At 41.1% G+C, this 19,512-nt stretch overlaps 2 protein-coding genes across 4 annotated transcripts; one reads left to right on the top strand and one right to left on the bottom strand.

Annotated features, from left to right (window-relative positions):
• Nucleotides 1-51: 51 nt before the first annotated feature.
• On the top strand, nucleotides 52-18,254 carry lysmd1 (LysM, putative peptidoglycan-binding, domain containing 1). Of its 2 annotated transcripts, XM_061820080.1 has the most exons (4): nucleotides 52-691; nucleotides 980-1,281; nucleotides 1,348-1,549; nucleotides 18,180-18,254. In XM_061820080.1, the coding sequence occupies exons 1-3, from the start codon at nucleotides 497-499 to the stop codon at nucleotides 1,511-1,513; spliced, it is 663 nt and encodes a 220-aa protein (XP_061676064.1). In that variant the 5' UTR covers nucleotides 52-496; the 3' UTR covers nucleotides 1,514-1,549; nucleotides 18,180-18,254. The 2 variants fall into 2 exon arrangements, with proteins under 2 accessions (XP_061676064.1, XP_061676063.1); XM_061820079.1 differs by lacking the exon at nucleotides 18,180-18,254 and having other exon boundaries at nucleotides 58-691; nucleotides 1,348-1,808.
• tnfaip8l2b (tumor necrosis factor, alpha-induced protein 8-like 2b) lies at nucleotides 3,283-17,282 on the bottom strand. 2 transcript variants are annotated; one of them, XM_061820081.1, is made up of 3 exons: nucleotides 17,086-17,282; nucleotides 6,695-7,018; nucleotides 3,283-3,917 (listed from the first exon to the last, which is right to left on the bottom strand). In XM_061820081.1, exons 2-3 carry the CDS (start codon nucleotides 7,010-7,012, stop codon nucleotides 3,675-3,677), a joined length of 561 nt encoding a protein of 186 aa, XP_061676065.1. In that variant the 5' UTR covers nucleotides 7,013-7,018; nucleotides 17,086-17,282; the 3' UTR covers nucleotides 3,283-3,674. The 2 variants fall into 2 exon arrangements, with proteins under 2 accessions (XP_061676065.1, XP_061676066.1); XM_061820082.1 differs by lacking the exon at nucleotides 17,086-17,282 and adding an exon at nucleotides 10,566-10,745.
• Nucleotides 18,255-19,512: the final 1,258 nt, after the last annotated feature.

A 19,512-nucleotide genomic window follows, 5' to 3' on the forward strand; every position in this document is an offset into this window, starting at 1 on the left:
GTTACGTTTCCGTCCCTTGGATGTCTTTGATAGTCAAATGTTGATGACATTTATCTGTGTTTATAATGAAGTATTCGACTTAATTGTAAAACGTGAATGGTTTATTAAATTCACGAGTGCACACTAATCCGAGTGGGGGTGAATGCATCACGCGCGATGCATCACGGGACCTGTCACTCACAAGACATCCACGGCACTAACATTATGTCACCTGGTGGGAGGCGACGGAGAGCACAACTGTGTCCTCTTTCCACATTAACTTTTAGTCACTTTTTTTTTTTTTTTAAAACGTTCTTATGGCGACACTCATTTCCGTTATGTGAAATCCGTGAGTCGCGGAAGTTGAGCGACGATGAAGCAGTTTACTTATCGAACCAGACAAAAATTCCCAAAAAGAAAAGTCCCGTTGGTTATTAACAAGTCGCCATGTTTGTTATCCAGTGATGCTACGATAGCTGACGAAAGTTGACTCTCCTTCCGCCCCTCCGCTGCTGTCATGTCCGCGGGGAACGGGCCCGCGGACGCCGGTGGGAGCGGGTTGCTGCGAGGCGGCAGCGGCGGCAGCCTTAGCAGCAGGTCCTACGGCAGTCTGGTCCGGTCCGGTCTTTCCCCGGTTCGACGGAGACACGTCGAACACCGCATCCAGCCCGGCGAAACTCTCCAAGGTCTCGCCCTCAAATATGGAGTCACCGTAAGTACTTTCTTCCTTTGTCTTCTATTATCATAATCCCTATCAATATTTGTATTTTACTTTCTTCCTATGTTAAATGATTTTAACAGGGTAAAGACTGGAGTACAAAGTACAGATATGAAACGTAGAAGTTATAAATAAATCATGATATTATGCTGCTCGTAAATTGTAAATGCATCCACATGAAACACGAAAGACTGTTATTTCTATTTTATACAAAAAATTAAAAGGTGGTTACACCATTGGTTTTTATGAATGTGTATTCTAACAGCTGCCAAAACCTTTTAGACAGAGCAAATCAAAAGAGTCAACCGGTTGTACACCAATGACTCCATTTTCCTGAAGAAGTCCTTGACCATCCCTGTCCTGTCGCACTCGGACGCTCACACTGGCGCTACCGAAGCTGACGATGATGTGGACGAAGGTGTCTGCTTGGGCACCGATGTGCTCCGTACTGATAAAGTGGTGACGGCGAGCCCCTCTCGCGCCGCCGGAGAATTGACGGCGAGGGACTTCTTCAGCCGATTGGACAGCTTCATCAACGAGTCCAAGCAGGCGACCGCCAGAAGATGGCCGGACGCAGAGAAGAGGTCAGACCAAGGTAACTACCGACCAACCACAAGGCCGTGTTTTAATTGGACGATTGCCTCCGACAGGCTGGCCCACCTGGAGGAGGTTTGCTGCAGCGGGACGAGCGAGCGTCCGCGGTCACTTTCCGGGAAGCGCCAGCGGCCGGAGCCGCCCGCCGCCGCGGTGCCCGTCACCACCACCAAGCTCACCTTGAAGCTGAGGGAGCGGGAAGACGACATCTTTGAGTTGTGACGTGACCGCCCTAACGTAGTGTGACACTGAAGCCTGGTATGCTTTTGAATATATTCTTAACACTATTTAATCCATCTGTACAGATGCATATGAAGTATGTATAATATCAGGTATACACAAGTGTCATGTTAGCGGTCAAGAAACTAAACTTATTCCCTCCAGCAACTGAAACTTTTGATAGAGAACACTAGTGATTTAATTCATTATTAATTCAAATTTATGTCTTGTCAAGAGAAAAGGCTGTGATTATTTTGTAACTTTTGTAAGGTTTATTAAATATTTTGTTTAAAAAGAACTGCACAGCAGGTTATAGTGCATTTGTTCATGTCAATGTGCAGTGTGTCACAGGCGTAATACACATTAATACTTGATCACAGTTTTTGTACTGTACTATTATTCTTTTATTTTATTAGATCCATCTATTCTCTGTACTGCTTATTGTCAATTGGGTCACAGGTGTGTTGGAGCAATACACAGTTTTGGGGACACATAAACAACTATTCATACTCACAAACAATTTAGAATGTTCTGCCACTCTGGCAGACTGGTTGTTGTTGTCATTATTTAACTTATCGGCGGCATGACAGCCGACTGGTTAGCAAATCAGTGCTGACGTTCTGCTAAATATGACGGTCGATCTCAATCGGAGTGGAGCCCCTTGCAAGATATCACCTCGTGGTGTCTCGATCCTTAGAAAGGTAAGGAATCACCCCAGGACTACACGACAGGACTTTGTCAATGGCCTGAAAAGAGCTGGAACCACCGTTTCCAAGGTGATTGTTGGTTATCCACGAGGACATCATGGTTTGAAATCACGCATGGCACGGAAGGTTCCCCTGCTTTAACCAGCACATGCCAAGGCCCGTCTTAAGTTTGGATGATACAGAGGAGTCGTGGGCGAAAGTTTTCTGGTCAGATGAGACCGAAATAAAACTTTTTGGTCATAATTCCACAAACCGTGTCTGGAGTAAGACGAATGATGAGTTCCGTCCCAAGAACACCATCCCTACTATGAAGTATGGGGGTGGTAGCATCATGCTTGGGGGTGTTTTTCTGCACATGGGACAGGACCACTGCACTTTATTAAGGAGAGGATGACCACAGCCATAAATTGTGAGATTTTGGGGAACAACTTCTTTCCCTCAGTCAGAGCATTGAAGATGGGTCATGGGTTAGGTCTTTCAACATGACAATGACCCGAAGAACCCTAACCCAGGAAAACCAAGGAGTGGCTCCGTAAGAACCATATTGAGGTTCTGGCAGTGCCTAGCCAGTCTCCAAACCTAAACCCAATAGAAAATCTTTGGATGGAGCTGAAACTCCGTGTTTCTCAGCGACAGCCCAGAAACCTGTCTGATGTAGATAACATCTGTGTGGAGGAGTGGGCCAAAATTAAACCTGATGAACAACTACAGGAAATGTTTGACCTCTGTAATTGCAAACAAAGGCTACTGTACCAAATATTAACATTGGTTTTCTCAGGTGTTCAAATACTTATTTGCAGCTGTATCACACAAATAAATTGTTAAAAAAATCATACGTTGTGATTTCTGGATTTTTCGTTTTACATTATCTCTCATAGTGGACATGAACCTACGCTGAAAATTTCAGAGCTCTCCATGATTTCCAAGTGGGATAAATTGCAATATTGCATGGTGTTCAAATTCTTATTTTCTTCACTTTGTCCAACATGTTATGATAATAAAATAACATTACCATGCACATATTTAATGAAGTGCAGAGACCACACAGCATTGGAATCACAGTCAGGCCTTTTTTGCTTTTATTATCATCATGATTATTACTATTGGCTATTTTCTTGATTTCTGGACGCTTCGCCGTTTTCCCCCCGTTGACGAAGCATATTTTAACCACCAGAGGGCAGCATTGTATGAGCAGACTGCCTCCTCTTTCCTTGTTACCGTCAATACAGGAGTTCATATTTTTCAAAAACTGTGAAACACTTGGATCTGGTCCGACTTGTCATCAAAACAACACCTCAAAACAAACAAAAAAAAAGTCCATATTCAGCAGTTTTTTTTTCCCAAGTGGACCATCTGGCAGGCGGCTCCCTCCTTGTGTGCGCTCTCGTAGCAGCAGGACAGTGTCAAGTGTGGAGTGTCAGTGCAGTCCCAAGGGACGCTTGGGGGGTGGTGGGCTGTCATATTGTCCCGTCCTCCACAAGCTTGTTGAGTCCCTTGCAGATGCGCGTCAGGTTGTCCCGGAAGGGCCCGTCGGGCTGGTAGAGCCGGGTGAGCAGCTCGGGGTCGGCGTAATGGTTGAACACGTGGTTGATGCGGCCGTGCGACTTGGGCGTCAGGTGGCTGTTGACCAGCTGCAGCAAGAGGTCCCTGCAGCCCGTCAGGAGCTCGGACATCACCGTCTTCTCGAAGGTGAAGTCCACCTGTGGAACGGGAACGCGGTTGTCATTGCCATTGGAGAAAACCCATGTAGGCATGGGGGAGAATATGCAAACTCCACACAGGCGGGGCCAGGATTTCAACCCCGGTCCCCCGAACTATGAGGTAGACGACCTAACCCTCATGGCCCTGCCAGTCTCTGTCCTAGCTTTACCGCTCCCCGATGCAGCACGCACCTGCCGCAATCAGCGACGAATCAGTGGATCTCTAGTAATTAAGTCCCAGTTATATCGAACCACGCGTATGGTCTGGCCTTTGCCAGATCGTTGCTTCATGCCTTGTTCCCGCACTCTCGTAATCCCGTTCCTGATCTCCCGTGTACCGACCCCAACCTGCCCACTGACCTGCCTCTTGCGCCTAACGTCCTTGTTACTGCTGCTCCCATCGACTGCCTGCCTGATTCCTGACACTGGACTGAATAAATACGTTTCCCGAACTGCTTCTATGTCTCCCGAGTCGTGCATTTGGGTGCAACCCCGTGTTCTGGTCCTGACACTATCCAGTTGTTCACCGTACAAAATACAATTTGTTCAATCAAAAACTACTGGTCGCAGTTTGTTTTGCCTGGCAGATTTTGTCACGCTACCACAATTAGCATACGTACATTTTAGTTGACACATTTTAGCGCTTGCCTCCAGAAAAAGCTGTTCTTAAAGGACTCATTTTAGTTTAAAATTGCTTACTTTAACCAGGATTTATCACTGCATAATGGCCATATTCTATTTTTTCGTCTTCCAACCAAGCTACCAAGCTAGCTAGATTAATTAGTTGCTAGTCATTTATCTGAGACAATGTGTTAAACGAATCTTGATTAACTTTATCCAAATCTTTTGCCGCGGTCCCAGTCTGTTATGAATTTCCATGCTGCTCCTTACGACCATCGTCAGGTCGCATGGCGATTAACATATCGAGGCAGAGTTTTGCTCTACGTGAGACTACTGATCTAGGTGAACTGTGGCCACAACCGTGCATGTGCATATACGCAGTACCGTACTGTACTGTGGTCAAAATGGGGGCGCAAGTAAACAAAACCTCAATGTTCGAATAACCTGATTTGATAACCAGCTTCAAGTCCGTGCGCTAATATGTTCTTTGACCTCCTTAGTAGCGTAACTTTCACAAAGCACCAGGATAACTAGATAAACAAATAAAAACAGAATACAATGATTTGCAAATGACGTTCCACTTATATGTAATTGAATACAGTACGAGGACAATATATATGCTGTATATGGACAATATATATCAAACTATTAAACTTGATTTATAAAAAACAAAAAACAAACAAACTTCTTTCGGCTTGTCCTGTTAGGTGTTGCGACAGCGTGTCAGCTCAGATATAAATATATACTCATATTTGTTTCGCACAGTTTTTACACAGGATGCCCTTCCTCTTGGGGAGGGTTGGCCCCAGTGAGAAACAAACACACGACCCCTGGTTTACCGAACCAATGCTCTAACCACTGTTGGCTTGATTGTTTTTGCCAAATCATCATTAATTTGGAATTTTATGGCTGCTAAACATTCTCAAAAAAACCGAGACAGGTGGCAAAAAAGACTGAGAAAGTTGACGGACGCTCATCAAACATCTGTTTGATCATCCCACAGGTGAACAGGTTAATTGGGAACAGGAACTAGGAACTTCCCTGAATGGCTCAGTTATTCCTCGATAAAGATGGGGCGGGATTGACGTCTTTGTAAACAAGTGTGTGCGAAAATAGTGGAACGGTTTCAGGATAATGTTCCTCAAGATACAATTGTAAGGAATTTAGGGATTTCATCTACGTTCCATACTATCATCAAAGGGTTCAGAGAATCTGGAGAAATCACTGCAGGCAAGCGGCAAGGCTGTAAGCCAACAGTGAATGCCAGTAGCCTTCGATCCCTCCGATGCCACTTTATCAAAAGCCAACGTCAGCGTGGAAAGAATATCACCACATGGGCTCAGGAATACTTCAGAAAACCAATGTCAGTCAACTCAGTTCGGCCATACATCCGTAAGTCAAATTTAAAGCTCTACTATGCAAAGCAGGGACATTTCTCAACAACCCCCACAAATGCCCCCCGGCTTCTCTGGGCCTGAGCTCATCTAAAATTGACTGATGAAAAGTGGAAAAGTGTTCTGTGGTCCGACGAGTCCACATTTCAATTTGTTTTTGGAAATTGTGGACGTCGTGTCGTCTGGGCCAAAGAGGAAAAGAACCATCTGCACTGTTATGTACGCAAAGTTCAAAAAGCAGCATCTGCTAAAAGTATGGGGTCGTGTTAGTGCCAATGGGAATTTACATATCTGTGAAGGTACGGTATTGCTGAAATGTTTTTGGAAAAACATGCCATCCAAGCAACGTCTTTTTCATGGATGCCCGTGCTTAGCAAGACAACGCCAAACCGCATTCTGCCCGTGTAACAACAGCCTGTTTTCGTAGTACAAGAGTGCTTGTACTCGACTGGCCTGCCTGCGGTCAGGACTTGTCTGTCATTGAAAGTATGCAGCGCATTACAAAGTGTAAAATAAGACAACGGAGACCCTGGACTGTTGAGCAGCTAAAGCTGTATATCAAGCAATAAACAATATGATTGGCCAATTATCACCCCACTAATCTTTATCTTTGAGTCAAAAGTTGTGCTTATCTCAAATCCAGAGCGGTCGCGAATGAGTTAAATGTCGGACCTTCCGGTATGGATCCGATGCGGCGCTTCTGTGGAAAACTACGGTCACTGTCTTTTCGAAGAAATAGATCTAGAAGTTGTGAGTGTCTACCTCGTAGAAGCTAATGGCAGTCATGGCGCCCTGCCGCAGCTTCTTCTTGAAGTCCTGGGCCAAGACGAGCTCCTCGGTGCTGAAGCGGTTGTTGCGGAACAGGACGCCGATCTTGACGGCAATCTTGATCAGGTCCTTGACCACCTTGTGGGCCTCCGCCTTGTTGCCCGAGTACTCCTTGGAAACGCGGTAGAGCTCGTCGAGGATCTCGCTGGTGGTGTCGTCGATGAACAGCTGGACGGAGCTCTTGGTGGCCATGCCGCTCAGGATCTTCTTCTGGATCTTCATGGCCGCGTCCCGGGAGCTGAAGTGGTCCATGGCTGTCTGGAAATCAAATTATGATGATTGATGAGTTCGGAATTTAGCAATAATAATAATTCTTAACTGGTTTTGCAGAACCCGAAAGACCCAGTCTGCGTATGCCATTGCTATGTCAGCACAGGAAAAATACATATTCTGGATATGAATGCGGAAGGAAATATGCCAGGGGTTTTAAAAAAGACATAAAAATATTGAAATATTAGGGTGGAAAATATATTACATAAAAGGTAATCATAATTCAGTAAAAAAATACACTAATGGCAAATATTCAAAGAATTGTTTTTGTACAAAAAAATGAGAATGTACAAAAGATTCACCAATGTTAAAAGATATCTGGAAAAATAGAAGCGTGATGCAAATAAAGGAATAAACTCTAAAGAAAATCAGATAAAATGTACACAAATCTGAAAAAAAAAATAAAAGTGGGAAAAATAATGCACAAATGCGAAGAATCATCTGTTTGTTTGTGCCTGTAGATGCGACATTTTCAGGTTCACTTAGTTAAAAAAAAAAGTAAAGAAATACACATGGGAAAAACACTTGTATTGTTAAAAACGAAAAATATTGTAAACATGGTAAAAAAAAAAAGAAAAATGTTGTAAATGTATTAAAACATTTTGGGAAAAAAAATGTCCACAAATATAAAAAGGAAAATAACAAGATATTATAGAAACATGTAATTATTTGTTTACCTTTTTAAAAAGGGGAAATATTGCTTACACAAATATTGGAAAAATATAAAAATCTGGTTAGAAATAGCAGGAAGAAATACAAATTAAAAAAAATGTAAAGGAAATTCTACAGAAGTACAGGGGCTCGTCCATGTGCAATGATATTGAAATATGCTGTTTTGAGGTTTTGTTTTGTTTTTTTGAAAAGCAAAATATCAGAAAAAAATACACAAATATTGTGGAAAATATTTGAGTGTAAAATGCAATAACAAAAAAAAAAAACATTGGGGGAGAAAAGTACTAATCGGACACCAAAAAAACATTTGATGAAAAAAGTACTTACTGAAGGCCCTCAGTTTATGACAATAAGGTAAGAAAACATTCTTTATGTTTAAAAAATAAAAATAGATGAAAATGGACAAATATGAAAAGTATCCAATTGCAAAATAATACAAAGTTAAAGGGGGTCATTGATTTATGACGTACAGACATGATTGACATTTTGAGCTTTTTATGTTACAAAAGCAAAATATTTTGTAAAGACAGTAAATATTGAGAAAAAAATACCCAAATGGTAGGAAAAGAAATAAAGACATACTACATAAAGAATGCATATGTGAAAATAGAAATTAAGCAGCAAAAGAAAAAAAAAAGTTAATACAATCAAATGTATACAAAACGGCCGTATTTTGTGCATTTGTGATGCAGTATTTCAAAAGTCGTCGTCCTAAATTTCCTGCTCTGAAATGCAGTTTGAAAATCTAAGCAAGTGTGAGTTACGTTAAGAAATCATTTTTATTTTCACTGCTCTCAACTTGTACAAAAGTGGGTCACGACTTGGCGGCAGTGGGGAAAATGTGGATCCCGGTGCCAGAGCGGCTGGGATCCGCCGATTTTTGCATTTCAGAACTTGTTGCGTCTCCTACGTGGTGGCCTCTTTTGTTCTATTTTTACTTTCCCTCCTCGCACGCGAAGCGTCCTTCGTCAATAGAGACGACGACGACGACGACGTCGCACTCCCGTCGGGGTTTGATACGTGAACAAACGTCCGGATGTTCATGGAGGTATGAGGACCAGTGACATTCCCTCTGCCGCTTGCCAAGTGAAATGCACAGCAGCAGGAAACGTGGCACACACAAACAAAAAAGCTTTCACAAGATAATTTAAAAAAAAAAAATGCATATCCACTACATGATCTCTGTACTGATAATTAATATTTGTATTCGTGTTTTAAACTACATTGCGCGGCTGAAATTATACTGGAAAAAAAAAAAAGATTGACGACAAAAGGTTCCCGAAGATTAAACTCAAATGAATTGTACTTACGTAGGTTGAATTCAACTTAATTTTACCAAACAAATGTACTGTACTAAAGTTTAAAAAAAAAAAAAAAAAACATTTAAATATATGAAGATAAGCGCTATTTAAGTGAAACTTGTACGTAAAAGTGAAACAGCTGAACTGTATTGCACAAATATACTGGCTGCTGGAACATTATGCAGTTTGAACATTTCACATCACTTTTATTTTTGCCGCGGTTGTCCTCGCGGTTATTAAATACTTAAATAAATGTAAATATTTGCACCATTTAGTGTTTGTGTGGCTTATCACTCCCGAGTAGTCTTCCTGTTTAAATTCTACTAACCAATCAGAGAGGAGAGCGAGGTTACATGGTTTGTTGTGACATGTTTTTTAGATCTTTCTAGATACATGTTTTAAAAGAATTGCATAAGTGCTTGTTATTTATGTATTTTAGATTGAATAGGGTTATTGTTTTTTTTTTTTGGGGGGGGGGATTGTCATTAGCCTAATAGCGTAGTTGCCCAAGTCATACTTTAACATACCGCAATTTCCGGCCTTTTTTCACACGCTTTCAACCCTGCTGCTTATGCAGTGATGTGGTTAATTTGTGCATTTTTTCAAATGGCTGCAAGGGGGCAACTTGAGCAGAAAAGGTAAGAGTGACATTGGTGGAATATATGTGTCGAGAAAGTGACTTTTACCGGTATGTTTATTTTTATTTTTTTTTTTCAACCGGCCTGTTAGCGCTGCGCTAGACTGTTGCTGCTGTGTCTCAGTGATTTTGGTATTTATTTTATTTTTTTTTAACTGGCCCTGTTAGCGCCATGGTAGCGGGTTGCTGCGGTGTTACTGCTGCGTCTCAGTCATTTACGTATGTTTTTTTTTTTTTTTTTTTTTTAACCGGCCCTGATAGTGCTGATCTACCGTGTCGCAACGGTGTTGCTGCCACGGCTGTTGTTTAAATTTTTTGACCAGCCCTGTTCATGCTACCGTGTTGTTGCTGTGTTAAGCTATGGTATTCACTCTGTGTACTGTCTTTGTAAATATCTCGTGTTTCAATGTGGGCACTTGTGGGTTTTACACAGGTGCGGCTTAAGTATGTACCAAATGGTATTTCCTTTACAAATGTACTGGGCGAGGCTTATAATCAGGTGCGCTCTGTAGGCCGGAAATTACGGTATTTGGAAAACGAGGGGAAAAAAAAAAAGCCCAGGAAAGAAATTCACGTTTTATTTATATTGTGACAGTCAAATGACACGGGTAATTATGGTTTAAGCTAATGATATGCAAAATAAGACTTGTCGCAAAGCTTTAGGTGCATGTTACTGTCATTATTTTGGGTTTGCATTAGGGAATATTGTGACGATAGATTTCCATAAATTTTCATCTGTACCCGTTTACTTAGCAGTCACAATGTCAAATATCGTACTCCGATTTTGATCCACATTTTTGAAAGAAGCTCAGTCCGATCTAACCACATCCGATTTTAAGTGCATCAAGGAAGGAATGAATGATGATGATAATAATGAATGAATTCTGTCACAAATCGGAATCCATCTTAGCTGTATCATTCTTACTGTGACATATCAGTCTCGATTCATGTTCCAAGCCATCTGGTCCAGTTGAAGGTATGAAAATGTAAATCCCGACACGTGTGGAGAATCAGCGACGACAGGACGTCCACAGCGAGATACCAAAGCGTGACATCATAGTCAATTCAACAAAGGAAAGGAAGGGTGTTGACATATGAAACCAAAATGGAGAATGCCTTTCATCTTTGTTTCAAGTTTTGATTTAAACATTCTTTCTCCACCAATCACTACGCTGAACTGTTTATCTTTGTGTTAGGACATGAGCCTTCCTTCGTTCCCCCCAAAAGTTTTAGAATTGCCTCTAGATGCCACAATAGAGCAGTAAAGCACTTCTTTTGTCTAAATGAAGTTCCTCAACTCACTTAAACATAGTTCCTTGTCACAAAGCGATACATATTTCTCAATGAAGCTCCTCAACTCATTTCAGTACAGTTCTGTAACACCAAGATGTTGCAAAATGGAGGCAAAAGGCCACTTTGTTCTAAATAAAGCATCTCAACTCTCTTCAACATAGTTCCTTGGGACCTAAATTTGAGCAGATGGTGACAAAGCACTACTTTTTTTTTTAAATGAAGCTCCTCAACTCATTTCAGTATAGTTCACTGACACCAAGTTGCCATAAAAGGGAGGGAAAATGCCACTTTGTTCTAAATGAAGCATCCCAACTCTCTTCAACATAGTTCCTCTGGACCTAGATTTCAGCAGACGGTGACAAAGCACTACTTTTTCTTTTCTAGATGAAGCTCCTCAACTCATTTCAATATAGTTCACTGACACCAAGTTGTCATAAAAGGGAGGGAAAACGCCACTTTGTTCTAAATGAAGCATACTAACTCTCTTCATCATAGTTCCTCGGGACCTAGATTTCAGCAGACAGTGACAAAGCACTACTTTTTTTCTAGATGAAGTTCCTCAATTCACATCAGCATAGTTTCTTGGCACAAAGTTGTCAGCAAAGCACCTCTTTTGGCTTAAACTCAATCTTAAAAATGGGGAATTTGCAAATACCAAACAGGGAATATGGAGTTCACTTATTTTAGTACCCTTAACGTTTGACAATCGAAACAATAACATAAATGTTCAGTGTGTGAAAGCGGCTGGTGGACAGACAGTGTCGCATTTCTGTTTGCTTGTTTTGTCTTCTGAGGCTTAATGGGGCAAACCGGCACCAAAGTGGATTCAACCAAGGCTTTTATACTCCATTGGGATTGCCAAGCACACTTTGTATCCAACACACACAGTAGACACACCCAGGAGAGGTCATCAGTACCGAATGTAGGTATTCTCTGAGGTGTCCCCACGGTGTGATGACACACTGTCGGGAAAATCACCATCTTCCTCTATTACAGTATGGTTTTTTTTTTGAGACCACACCAGGTATAGAACCAAGAATTACAAGCTGCAAGCCAGCCCAGGAGGGTTTGTGAATTGTTTATCTTTAGTTGACCATTTGTAATGTTCTGAATGTTTCCGGGTCCGTCCCTCGACTGGACTTCTCTCTCCCGAACATAACAATAATCGCGATAGTTTTTATTGGCCAAGAATGTGAAAACGCTAAAGGAATTTGTTTCCTGGAGTTGAAGTGGTTCGAATAAAATAGCTAAAAGACACTCACACAATATGCACATGACGTAAACAAACAATGATGTACAAGTAGTCTTAAGCCCTATGAAGTGCCCAATTATCTGGTACTACTGATTGATGGCGCTACCACAACTGTTTAAGAAATTCCTCGCAAAGGGTTGTAACGTTACTAGAAAGTGCTGGTTTTGGTATCTATTGTAGTGGTACACACGACTCCCTTTGGTGCAAGCAGCGTGGGATCAATTCCCGCTCAGTGACAGTGTCGGTATCGGCCCTGCGACTGGCTGGCGGCCAGTTCGGGGTGTAGTCTGCCTACTCCCGTCGTCGGCTGGTCGGCTGGGATAGGGTCCAGCTCTCTACCCGGATAAATGCAGAGGGGTTGCGTCAGGAAGGGCATCCGGCATAATAACTGTCCCAAACAAATATGTGTGTTCATCTGAGATGACAAGCTGTGGTGACCCCTAACGGGAGAAGCCGAAAGAAGAAAAAAAAAAAGTACTATAGTTCTATCAAAGGCAAAGGCCTCGAAATATGAGTGTCCAGGGTTCTTAAAATTGAACCCTTTGACAACATTTGACAACTTGAACAAAGATCAAAAGCTCTTGAAGCCTACGTGAACTGAATAAAGGTTCCTATATTTCTATTGTCCCACCTAGATACACCAGTCCAATGTTTACTCCAGAACCGCAATGACTGTTTCCTGTGGACAACTGTATCCAAGCCATGGACTCATGTTCTGGAATAATAGAATGCGAGAGAAATGTATGAAGCTGTTGTGTGCAGCTTCTGGCCTGTGCTGGCAAGTTGTGGAGGCGAGTGACATAGCTGAGGCAAGCCCACGCCTGTTTACTGCACATGTCGTCAGCACTGCAGTACACAGCAGCAGATATTGTTATCATGTCTCTGGAAGGTTTTTCAGAGAGAGACTGCTAAAACCTGTCTTCAGAGAAAGAACCACAAATGATTCCTTTAAAGAAGAACCACTAGAAACTTTTGTTGAAGAACCAAAACAGAAAGAACAATCGGTAGAACCATCTTCAAAGAAGACCCACTAAAAACCTTCCTCAAAAAGGAACCATTGGAAGCTTCCTCTAATATGACATACTGTAAACCTGTAAATCACGAGAGGTTTCTTTTAAGAAATGCTAGAACACTTCCTCAAAGAGCTATTTGAAACATTTAGTCAGGATTGGTTAGAATCCTTCTTTAAAGAAGCACCATGCAAATGACAACTGTTGTCAACTTCCTCAAAGAAGAACTACTAGACACTTCCTCTAAGAACTGTGAGAACTGTTTCGCAAAGAAGAATCGTTGGGCATAGAACTGTTAGAACCCTTCATTTAAAACTTTGGTCAAAAAACTCCTAGAACGCCTCCTAACCCAAAAACCAACGTTTTAACTTCTTTGTACTCCTTTTTGGAGTGCCAGTACACAGTGTTTTAATGTTGGATATTGTCAAAACTTCATTTTGTTTTCTTATTTTGTATTGCATGTTTGAAATAATAATTTATAAAAAAAAAAAAAACATCACAAATCAGAACCAGTACTGTCTTGATTCACATGGGACTACCTTCCTCAAAGCACCACTACAAACCTTCCTCAAAGAAGCATCACTTTCTGAAAAGAAGTACTCGGAAATGTTTGTCAAAGCAGAAACTCAAGAAACCCTCCCTGAATACGAAAAACCTCGGGCTTCCTCAGGGAAGAAGCTACAGAACCCTTAAACAAAAAACAAAAAAAAAAACAACCTCTACAACTCTTCCTCAATCAAGTACCTTTCGAAAGTTTTTTCAAAGAAAAACCCCTATGTACCTTCCGCAAAGAAGCAGTTTCTTCAAAGAACCTACGAAAACCCCTCTCCAAATCAAGGCCATGAGAAGGTCTCGCAAAGAAATCTTTCTCAAATACGAGGGACCACAAAACCTCCTCAACTGCTTCAAATGAGGATTTAACGCCCGGTTTTGGGTTTCTAGTCAGGGGTTTCCAGGCAAAGTTGAGACTTCCCAGTCAGGCTAAAAGTGTACTTTCAAAACCAGATTTAGGGTTTCAAGTGAAAGAATCTCATCCCAAGCGGTGCCGTGTGAGGACCTCCAATATGAGGCTGAGGTCCACCTGGATTTTAAACATTTGTCCGGTGGAGAATGGAGCTGGCGCTGGCGGACTGCGGGGCTAGTAAATATTTAGCATTCCTGGGATGATTCACATGTAAAAACCCGTCGATACAAAACTCATTTCCAACTGAAGTCAAAGGATGACGAGCTGACCGACGCAGCAGAAGAAACCACTCGAGACCGGACCCTTTTTGACTAGCGGTCTCGTTTTGCTTGTTTGCTTATTTGACAATTGTTCTTTTGCCTTCTGAAAAAGAAATATGGATTGCAACAAACGTAAGAAGAACCAAAGAACATTACCTCACAGCGTAACACCTGAAAAACTTTCTTCAACAAAAACTCTAGAAACTTGTCTCATATACTCTTGTGAGTCCTGCTTCAAAGAACATCCCCCAAAAGAAAAAGGAAAAAAAAAACTATTAGAAATCTTACTCAAAGAACCTTTTGAGAAACCTTCCTCAAAGAAAAAAAAAAAGTCCTTTAAAAATACATTTAAGAAATATTTCTCTCAAATTACCTTCTCCAAAGAACACTGACCTCGAAGGAGGAGTATTTGAAGTACAGAAGAACCACAAGAAGGGGTTCACTCAAATTAGCTCTTTAATATGGCCGACCGAGCTTTTACCGTATCAAGGGTACTGGAATATTTGTCGCATTAATTCATCCCTTCCATTTTACAATGCTTTAATGGTTTGAATTTAAGTGTAATCAACATTTTTTCCATTCATTTATCGCCTTGCATGATGCTTTTATTTACTGTTACAGTAAACACATTAAATGCAATTAAAATATACATTTCATTAAATTTAATTAATTTTTTTTTCCTTAAGTTAAGTTTTAGGTTTTCATTTTATAATTTGCATTTAATTACTATACTTTCATATTTATTGTAATTATATTATTGGAATTTTTTTAAGAAGTTTGATCCTATATACAGTATTTATACATTTTAGAATTATTTTGTCACATTATCAATGTAGAATAAGGTTAATTCCTCAAATGACTAAATTTCATTTAAAAAACTTTATCTATCTATCTATCTATCTATCTATCTATCTATCTATCTATCTATCTATCTATCTATCTATCTATCTATCTATCTATCTATCTATCTATCTATCTTACCATACACACCCCGTAGTGTATAAGACACACATATCTATATGTGTGTGTGTGTGTGTGTGTATATATGTATGTATGCAGCACGGTGAGGGAACTGGTTAGTGCATTGGCCTCACAGTTTTGAGGACCCGGGTTCGAATCGCAACTTCACCTCTGTGGAGTTTGCGTGCTCTCCCCGTGCTTGCGTGGATTTTCTGCGGGCACTTCAATTTCCTCCCATATCCCAAAAAACATGCGACATTAATTGAACGCTCTAAAATTGCCCCTAGGTGCAATTGTGAGTGTGGCTATTGTGTGTCTTTATGTGCCCTGCGATTGGCTAGCGACCATTCAAGGGTGTGCCCCGGCTCCTGCTCGTTAACACTTGGGATAGGCTCCACCATTGCTGCGACCCTCGTGAGGATAAGCAGTTTAGAAAATGGATAGATGGACAATAAAAATGGAAATAATTTACATCCAAATGTATCTTGTCAAATAATTTTGTAGTGTGGCCCTTGAGCACAAATTTTGCCCACCCTAGTTAAAACGCAGGCTTATTGGTGGCTTTATGAATTTTTTTTTACAATTCTGGGGCTCGTTTGAGATCCAATCCCAGGAGAGAATCATTCCGCTAGTCCAGGGCTGTATAACTCGTTTTCATCACGAGCCGCAACATATTTAAGCTTGCCTTAGGGGTGATATAGTGAGACAAAAAAAAAAAAAAAAAAATATATATATATATATATATTCATTCACAAAAATCACAATTCTGTACATACTGTACCTTGGATTTGAGCTCACGGTTGATTCACATTTGGAACAATAAGCCCCCCCCCCAAAAAAAAAAAAAATTGAGTATTTTATATGTTCTGTGTGGGAACTGTAATAATCATCCCATGTTATAATTGATTGGATTGGTGTTAATTGGGTTTATGGCTACTTTACAGAAATTGTGGATAGTTTTCATGGGCTACAAATGTAATTTACAAGTAAAATACATTTGCATGTAATGTTTTAGAATTGTTTGTTTTCAAATATTTATTGCGGTACATTGTGCTATACATCATAATTGAATTAATTGCTTTATCAGATTGAAATTTTCCTATATTCAAGTTCTGAATGTTCAAACTGTGCATAAGTGCCTAAAACTGTTTTAATCCTGAAAGGTTAAATCGAGTTGAGTTAAATTGTCAATTTAGGACGATCTATTTGCATGTAATCTTTTATAACAGTTGTCAAACATTTATTGATATGGAATTTAGTATGACACTTTTCTGTGCAATTCTTTGAATTGATTTATTACGTGTCGGAGCCCCCCGACCCCCCACCCTTTCCCCGACACACGTTGCCGCTAGTCGGCCAACGGCGGCTTCCTCAAAGTGTCCCGACTTCAAGTTGATGTTGTAAGTGCAAAGCGGACATTGCGCTTCGCTCTTGCTCAAGTGGACGTTGCTCAAGCTGGCGGGCCCCGTCGGCCCCGCCCCTCTGACAGGAAGTGAAACTGACAGCTGCCAGCGGCTTTGTACCATCGTCCCGGCATCTCGTGCCCTTTAAGATAAGCGGTCAGGGAGTGCAAGGGTCGGGGGGTCCCCGCGGTCTTACATTGAACAACTACGTGTACGTGTAGGCTACGTAGATGCAACTGGGAAGCAGACAGTTTGCTTTTTTTAGTTGGTTTCGCCTAGTGGAATGTTGTAGAATGCCCTTACCTGAGTTGGAGGCCTCCCCCTCGCTCGTGCGGCGGTTGGTCCGGTCGAGGATGAACACGACGACGACGACGACGAGGCTCTCTCAACTTCAGCGCTTCATGTTTGCAAAAGCAGCCGGCCTCGCTCCTCAGCACTCCGCCTTGAGATACTGTCGACTTGTACTTCCTTGAGGAACTAAACGTGTATTGACACACCCCTTGATGCTCAAGTGTGAGTGTGTGTGCAACGTGTGTGTGTGTGTGTCTCTCTCTCTCTCTCTCTCTCTCTCTCTCTCTCTCTCTCTCTCTTGCACTCGCTTTCTCTCACTGGCTGCTTTTGGATTGACATGTAAAAGTTGCAGCGTCCCGGCGCTCATCACAGCGACTGCTGACGTTGTAAAAAGTCTGCTTGTCCTGACAAGTCAAAAACACAAAGAATGTAAGCCAGAGATGCTGCAGCCTGAAAGGGGAGCGGCTTAGACCTTTGTGAATTTGTGTGCGTGTGTACGCGTGTAGTGTAGTGTGTGCGCGTCCACCTTGACTGGAATGTGGTTGTCAGTGCTGCGTTCACGCTCTCGCTTTTATTAAAGGCAGAAAGTGAAATGTGGACATGTCAAATGTCGAAGCTACATGTATTGTTTAGGTTTAAACGTTCTTCCAAAAGTACTCACGGACGCCTTAACTTAGTAGTCGTTGCAATTACGAGCCGTGGCTGAGTCATGTTTTTAACATTTGAGCAAAAATTCGAGGTAGGTAGGTTGATTTCAGTGGGGGAAATTGATTTTTTAAATGAAACTGTAGTATGAATCATTTTACAAGTGTTCCCTCAAGCTACCTTTAAAATAGTTTATAATTCAGTTACTACATACCCAGCTAAAAAAAGTCTATAGAAATTCTATAAAAATCTATAGATTTTTACAGAACAACTTGTTCTATACAACGTTGGCTGTGATTTTCTATAGAATTTCTCCACAACAATAGAATTTCTATAGAAATTCTAGAGGATTTGGGTCCTGAAGTTCTTTAGAAATTCTTTAGAAAGGGTAAAACTAAAATAAAGTAAGATGACACTTGAAAGACCAAAAAAATAGACTTTTCTTTTTTTCCCCCTCACAGGTAATTTCCACATCAGCCCAGATTTGAACCCGGAACCTCGGAGCTACGACGCAGATGCCCTAGTCACTTGCCTTCCCGGGTAAGAGAACAATCAAGTCCAAGTTATTTTACAGCATTCAATTTAGATGACTGAATGAGCCATTTGCACCAGAAAATATTAATACTAGTTAACACGTTTTTTTATAATTATGTACAGTGAATTCACGCAGATGTGTTCCCAACCCAGCCACGATCAGTGAAATCATTCACCAAAATATTCAACCAAAATATATCATTTCGTTAAACAAAAGTCTGCTAGCTTCATGCTAACGTATCAGAAGAGCCTTGAGTTACGAAATGCAACCAATCTTATCCAGACCCCCGCAAAACGTTTTTTTTTTCATAAGAATCTTTGGAATCAACAGTATTGTACCATACATAAAACCAGTCACAAAATTTGTTCTACACGACGTGTAAAAAACAGAAGCTACAAACACAAAACGTGACCTTACTTACTGAATTTTCCTTCATCGTTCTTCTGCGGGCTGTATTGGCGGTTGACAAAACAGATTTATGACATATTACCGCCACCAACTGGTGCCATCATTCTACTGCAAGGTGACCAATGTTGTGAAGTTTGGCCTGAAGTTCATTTGTATCTTGAATATTTGCTCGTATCTCAAGACAGTGACAGACAGTTTGTAATCTAAAAAGCTTGCTCGTCAAGGCACTGGATCTCAAGGCACTTTACTAATGTGGAACAGCATAGACAAGCTAATGGAAATAAGCATTCATCCGACGCGATACAATCACCTACGCCACACTTATGTGCACCCACGGTGATACACTAAGCTAACACCGCAAAAATTGAGGCTAAGTGTTAGCTAGTCAATGATGTTTTCCATTGTATTTTAGCATTACGCTAGCGGAGACATCTTAATGGCAAAGTCTTTTGGTAGTTTTACTCATAAAGATGTAATGTGTAATTCTCTTTTTTTTTTTCAAGTTTAGTATGATAGTAAACTTTAAGTGGGAGTGACATTAAACAGCTTGAAGCCTCTTTTTTTAAGTATTATTGTAAAGTGAGTTTATTTGAGTTCACTGCTGCTATACCGCGCTCGCATGTAAAGTTTGCGCTCGCAAGTCAAAGCAAGAAATCGGCCAGACGACGTCTCGTGATTCAGGTTATTCATATCCTAAGACACCGCTTTATACTTAAATAAATGTTTAAAATCTGTAATGCAGCCAATACTCAATGGATTGTGACGCCGCTCAGCTAAGTCAAAATTATTTATACATGTAGCACACGGCTATGCATCATAACTTCCCCTACAAGATGTTTCATGAAGTCATG

Source organism: Syngnathoides biaculeatus, chromosome 5, assembly GCF_019802595.1.
Source record: "Syngnathoides biaculeatus isolate LvHL_M chromosome 5, ASM1980259v1, whole genome shotgun sequence".
Taxonomy (NCBI): Eukaryota; Metazoa; Chordata; class Actinopteri; order Syngnathiformes; family Syngnathidae; genus Syngnathoides; species Syngnathoides biaculeatus.